This window comes from Cnephaeus nilssonii, assembly GCF_951640355.1.
Source record: "Cnephaeus nilssonii genome assembly, chromosome: 9".
NCBI classification, from domain to species: domain Eukaryota; kingdom Metazoa; phylum Chordata; class Mammalia; order Chiroptera; family Vespertilionidae; genus Cnephaeus; species Cnephaeus nilssonii.
The window spans coordinates 74,030,700-74,036,699 of NC_137080.1; the positions used below are offsets into that span (position 1 = coordinate 74,030,700).

General features: G+C 42.4%; 1 protein-coding gene across 2 annotated transcripts in view; it reads left to right on the forward strand.

Moving 5' to 3' along the window:
- COL21A1 (collagen type XXI alpha 1 chain) overlaps positions 1–5,396 on the forward strand; it is a 169,320-nt gene extending 163,924 nt beyond the window's left edge. For both annotated transcript variants that reach the window (XM_079781606.1, XM_079781605.1), the window contains 6 exons: positions 816–848; positions 1,403–1,549; positions 1,632–1,686; positions 2,180–2,380; positions 3,370–3,447; positions 4,702–5,396. In XM_079781606.1, coding sequence (XP_079637732.1) covers positions 816–848; positions 1,403–1,549; positions 1,632–1,686; positions 2,180–2,380; positions 3,370–3,447; positions 4,702–4,889 — 702 coding nt within the window. In that variant the 3' untranslated portion in view covers positions 4,890–5,396. The remainder of the gene's footprint in view (positions 1–815; positions 849–1,402; positions 1,550–1,631; positions 1,687–2,179; positions 2,381–3,369; positions 3,448–4,701) is intronic.
- Positions 5,397–6,000: the final 604 nt, after the last annotated feature.

Consider the following 6,000-nt stretch of genomic DNA (forward strand, 5'->3'; position numbering starts at 1 on the left):
CACCAGGGGGCATGGCTGGCCTGCAAACCACCACAGGCCCCTTGCTCAGGCTGCCCCACACACCAAGGGAACCCCCACCCTGATCCGGGACACCCTTCAGGGCAAACCAGCTGGCCCCCACGCGTACACCAGGCCTCTATCCTATCTAATAAAAAGAGTAATATGCAGATTGACCATCACTCCAAAACACAAGATGGCTGCCCCCATGTGGTCAAAGATACTGCCCCCATGTGGACACAAGATGGCCACCACAAGATGGCCAGCAGGGGAGGGCAGTTGGGAGGCACCAGGCCTGCAAGGGAGGGCAGATGGAGGCGATCAACCCTGCAGGGGAGGGCAGTTGGGGGTGACCAGGCCAGCAGAGGAGGGAAGTTGGGGGCAAACAGGCTGGCAGGGGAGCAGTTAGGCATCAATCAGGCTGGCAGCAGAGTGGTTAGGGGGTGATCAGGCTGGCAGGCAGAAGTGGTTAGGGGCAATCAGGAAGGCAGGCAGGCAAGCAGTTGGGAGCTAGCAGTCCTGGATTGTGAGAGGGATCCCAGATTGGAGAGGGTGCAGGCTGGGCTGAGGGACACCCCCGCCCCCATGCATGAATTTTGTGCACCGGGCCTCTAGTTTTTATATATTCAGTTAGCATATTGCCTAGTCATTAGTCTCCTTTAAAAAGGCAAAGGAGATCTCTTATATGTATAAATCTGTCACTAATTGTATCAATATTTTTCAAACTAAAAATTAAATTTGATTAACTGTGTGGAAAATGGTGCTGGTACTGTAGCTTACACATTTTTTACAGTTTTTTCCCCTGTTAATTTTTAAAGGGAATTCACGGTCATCATGGTGCAAAAGGAGAGGTATGTTTCTTCACCTGTTATGCTCCCTCTACAGTCCTTATTGCTTGGATTTTCACTACTATATAAATCTAGTAATTGATATCGCAAACAGAAAATGTCTTTTATGTTCTTCATTGGTTCCTAAATAGTGACTTTCAGGATCTGTAGATTCATTCAGTTAGGTATGAAATGTTATGTATTTGACAATATTATTGGTCTTTTTAGACTGGGTGCTAAATTTTTTCTGCATATTTTTCAATGAATAATATTTTGTGTTTTCCTATTTGTCTGTCTTACTAGAATTAAAACTCCTTGAGAATAGGTCTGTGTCACATTCATTGTATCTCTGGCACTATTTATTGCCTACATAATATACTGAAGAAATAGTAGATGGGATGGATGGATAAATGGCCATTGAATGTGATATAAAATGTCCCTCCAGATCATTAACTGTGTCTTACTATATAACATATATATGTTTTATATTTATATCCATATCCTTGAGTATTTTCAAGATGCAATTATGCCTCCTGAAATACTTAAATAGAACTCTTGAGGATTTCTTTTGCTTTTAGAAAGGTGAAAAGGGAGAACCTGGTGTCAGAGGTGCCACTGGACCAAAAGGAGAATCTGGGATGGATGGCCTGATGGGGCCTGTGGGTCCCCAGGGACAACCTGGAGAAACAGGTCCTCAGGGACCTCCAGGATTGGATGGGAAGCCTGTATGTATTCTACTTTCTTTCATAGTTTTCATTGCTTTTTACTTGGTATATACATGTTATAACCCCTAATAATTTGATGCAGGGGAGAGAATATTCAGAACAGTTTATTCGACAAATTTGCACTGATGTATTAAGAGGTAAGTCTCAAACATTAGAGTTTTTAATAACTGTTTTCAAATTATAAAAGTAAAAGCAATTCTTTGTAGAAATTATAAAATATATAAGTAGGATAAAGAAGAAATAAAGAACATTTATAAACCCTTGTCTGTTCTTATTCTAGATGAGTATTTTTATAACAAAGATGAAATACTATATATACTATTTTTGAATATTTTAATAAGCAAATTTTTATTATTTCACCATTAATAAAATTTTTGACATAATTATGACAATTTAATTTATAAATATGGATGTCTATAATTTATCAATTTTTTCTTCAGGACACTTTCACTCTTTCCCTCCAATTATAAGCAAATTATACAGTTGCACAGAGCAATGAGTAATTACATAAATTTCTAGAAGTGAAATTATTGGGCAAGAGATATCTTGAAAATTTTAAAAAATTATTAGAGATATTGTTAATTACCACTCATATTTAAGCATACGGGGGTGGGGTTCTTTGTTTTTAAGCCAAGCTACCCGTCTTACTTCAGAGTGGAAGAATTCAAAATTGTGATCGTTGCCAGTCCCAACATGGTTCCCCTGGTGTCCCTGGGCCACCTGGTCCTGTGGGCCCAGAAGGTCCCCGAGGATTTCCTGGTTTGCCAGGAAGAGATGGTGTTCCTGGACTAATGGGTGCTCCTGGACGCCCAGGTGCCCGAGGATTAAAAGGTACTTATGTGCATAAGCGAGTGAACAAGAGAGGTACTTTTTTTGTATCCATACCTAAATTCATGTAGCAGAAAATAATTCATCTTTGTTTTCATGATGACAAAAAAAATTATGTTAATCCCTTAGTCTTTCCGTAATTTGTCAACTGAGTGAAAGAATGCTTATTCTCTTTTCTTGAAGCAACATTTTCTAGTATAGGTAGATAGTTCAGAGTTAGGGAGCATGCAAAGTAACAAATTAGAAAATGTTGACAATGCACTTAGAAATTTTACTTGAATCTAATAAGGTCTTTAAGTAGAAAATCAAAGGTGCCATTTCCTTTATTTCAACTTTGGTAATTTCTGTTATCAAAGATTATCCAATTAATTTTTCTATTATAGGAAAAATTATGTTTCGCAACCAAACTTGCTAATAACCCACAACTTCTCTTTGTCTTTGAATGTTTATGTTCAAGCCCAGCCAGGCAGGGGGGTGCAGCCTCAGGTCCCCTGGCCCAGTGCCAGGGCGGGGGGAGCAGCCTGAGGTCCCCTAGCCCAGCACCAGGATGGGAAGCGCACCTTGAGGTCCCCCGTCAAGCCCCACTGGGTGGGGGGCATTGCCTCAGGCCCCCTGGCCTGGCACCAGGGTGGGGGGTGTGGCCTGAGGTCCCCTGTCAAGCCCCATGGGAGCGGGGGAGGGCGTAGCCTCAGGTCCCTGCTGATTGCTCGTTAAGGCTCCTTTTGGGAACGTGGGTGCAACCATCTTTGTGACGGAGTGATGGTCAATTTGCATGTTCCCTCTTTATTTATAGGATAGCTGGACCACTGATAGTTTCAGAAATTTTTGCTTCAAAAATTCTGTTTCCAGTTAGTAATAATAAATAGGTGGCAAACTATTTTTAAAATAAGCATTTTTCTTCCCATGTGTGCATCAAGAGCTTGGAAAGAAACAATCTAGGAGGCAGTGATTTTATAGGAAAAATTAGCTTACTCCAATCTTTGACACTGCAGGCCTCCCAGGAAGAAATGGGGCAAAGGGGAACCAAGGGTTTGGGTACCCTGGAGAGCAAGGGCCTCCTGGTCCACCAGGTAAGAACTGCTATATGTTCATAAGTGTTGCTGCATACTTTGCTTTAAGAAAATCTTCACAAATCTATGTCAAATAATTTGAAACCAAGTCTCTTAAGTCACCCTCTGCTAGCTGTGTTATTTAACGTTGCTGTGCCTCAGTTTCCTCATTTGTAAAATGGTGATGACATGTCATCTGCATCATGACATTATTGGAAGATTAAATGAGTTAATGCATGTAGTGCTTGCAGAACAGTACGTGACATAATTATGTTTTCAATAAATGTGTATTATTATTGTTTTAGATGATGTTATTACCTCATAAGGCTTTGGGTGGATCAAATAATTTAATAAGTTTGGACAACCCACAAATTAAAATATTAGAATGTTAGTTCAGTGTCTTAATTAGTAGCATGATTGTTATATTAATACTAGAGGCCCAGTGCACAAAATTTGTGCACGGAGGGGGGCGGTCGCCTCAGCCCAGCCTGCACCCTCTCCAATCTGGGACACCTCGGGGGATGTCCGACTGCTGGGTTAGGCCCAAACCAGCAGTCGAACATCCCTCTCACAATCCGGGACCACTGGCTCCCAACTGCTCACCTGCCTGCCTGCCTGATCGCCCCTAACTGCCCCCCCTGCCAGCCTGATCACCCCTAACCACCTCTGCCTGCTGGCATGATTGCCCCTAACTACCCCCCCCCTGCCGGCCTGGTCACCCGTTACTGCCCCCCCTGCCGGCCTGGTTGCCCCCAAATTCCCCACTCTGCTGGCCTAGTTGCCCCTAACTGCCCCCTACTGCAGGCCTGGTTGCCCCTCACTGCCCCCCCTGCCGACCTGGTCACCCCACGCAGCCTGCTGTTTAGTTGTTTGGTCGTCCCTCACTACCCCCCCTGCCAGCCTGGTCTCCCCACACAGCCTGCTGTTCAGTCATTTGGTTGTCCCTCACTAACCCCCCTGCCGGCCTTGTCGCCCCACGCAGCCTGCTGTTTGGTCATTACTCTGGTTGTTTTGGTCATGACAGCCCCTGGCTTTTATATATTAGGATAGCTTGGCTTAGTTTTACAAAAATTACTGATTACTTTTGTACGGTCCTTTTTAAAGTGGAAGGTATGTAGAATTAACAAAGTTATACTTCCTCTTTTCACATTAGTGCAAATATGTACAATTTTCAAGGAAATTTTTTTCAATTTAAATATCATACTAGATCAGCTATATATATCACCATGAAAAAACAAACTCCTCTGTTTATATGCTGCTAATGTCCCATCTTAGGTCCAGAGGGCCCTCCTGGAATAAGCAAAGAAGGTCCCCCAGGAGACCCCGGTCTCCCTGGCAAAGATGGAGATCATGGAAAACCTGGCGTCCAAGGGCAACCAGGTCCCCCTGGCATCTGCGATCCATCACTATGTTTTAGTGTAATTGTCGGAAGAGATCCGTTTAGAAAAGGACCAAACTATTAAGGTCTAATGCCTCATTCAGCAACGTAGGCATGGTGCTTTTCTTCTGTGGTCTTTTGCATCTCAGGAAGATAACAACAGTAATCCCTTGAAAAGAAACTAAAGTACCTCGGTGTTTTTATTTTTATTTTTTCCTTAAGGCAGTGGTCGGCAAACTGCGGCTCATGAGCCATATGCGACCGACACCCCCACTTCTTCTAACGCCACTTCTTCAAATTAGACTCACCCAGGCCGAAAACCGACTTCTGTGCATGGGCCACGAAGTTTCAATCGCACTGTACATGCGCGCCCGCATGTGATATTTTGTGAAAGAGCCACACTCAAGGGGCCAAAGAGCCGCATGTGGCTTGCGAGCCACGGTTTGCCGACCACTGCCTTAGGAAATATATATAAAAGGTCACATATACTGATCTTAAAGGATCCTCAGTAATTTGGAGCCTTTAGATTAGTAGCATTAACCAAATCTCAAGGGTTTCTTGTAAGTCCACTTGTTTTTATCAAAGTTGAATATAAAAACCACCATTGCCTGTTAGCCAGTGCATGTCAGTCACTGTGAAATATTTCACATGCAACCTCCATGCAGCAGAGTATTTGAGTTTCATTTCATGTCTGTGTGAATTTCATGCTTCATATCTCATAACTCATGCTTCTTCATTAGAAAAAAACATGTTTCTGGTCATTGGAAATAAGATCAGGGCTGATATTCAGCTGGGACCGACCTTATTGCCATACCAGTCATTTACTCCAGTGTCTGTGCTGATTGGATGGGGCAATGGACTGCTGGTTGCTCAACATCCTGAGTATTACATGTGAATAAGATTAATGTGTTTCTTATTTCACTTGCAAATTATCAAATTTGATTAATGACTATGCTGAGAAAGTATCAATTACACAGGGAATGGTGAAAGTTATGTAACATTAAAATATATATTTTTTAAAGTGCCATTTTACCTGGTCAATATATTCAAAACATGCAGAAGTTCATAAATAGTAAAAAGACTTTCTTCTTCATACTTGCTGGGTAATTGAAATGTTTGTTGTATGCCTTCATGTTCCATTGCACTTATATGTGTATGTTCATATATGTTCATTGTAGCAAAGCTAATGGGAGTAA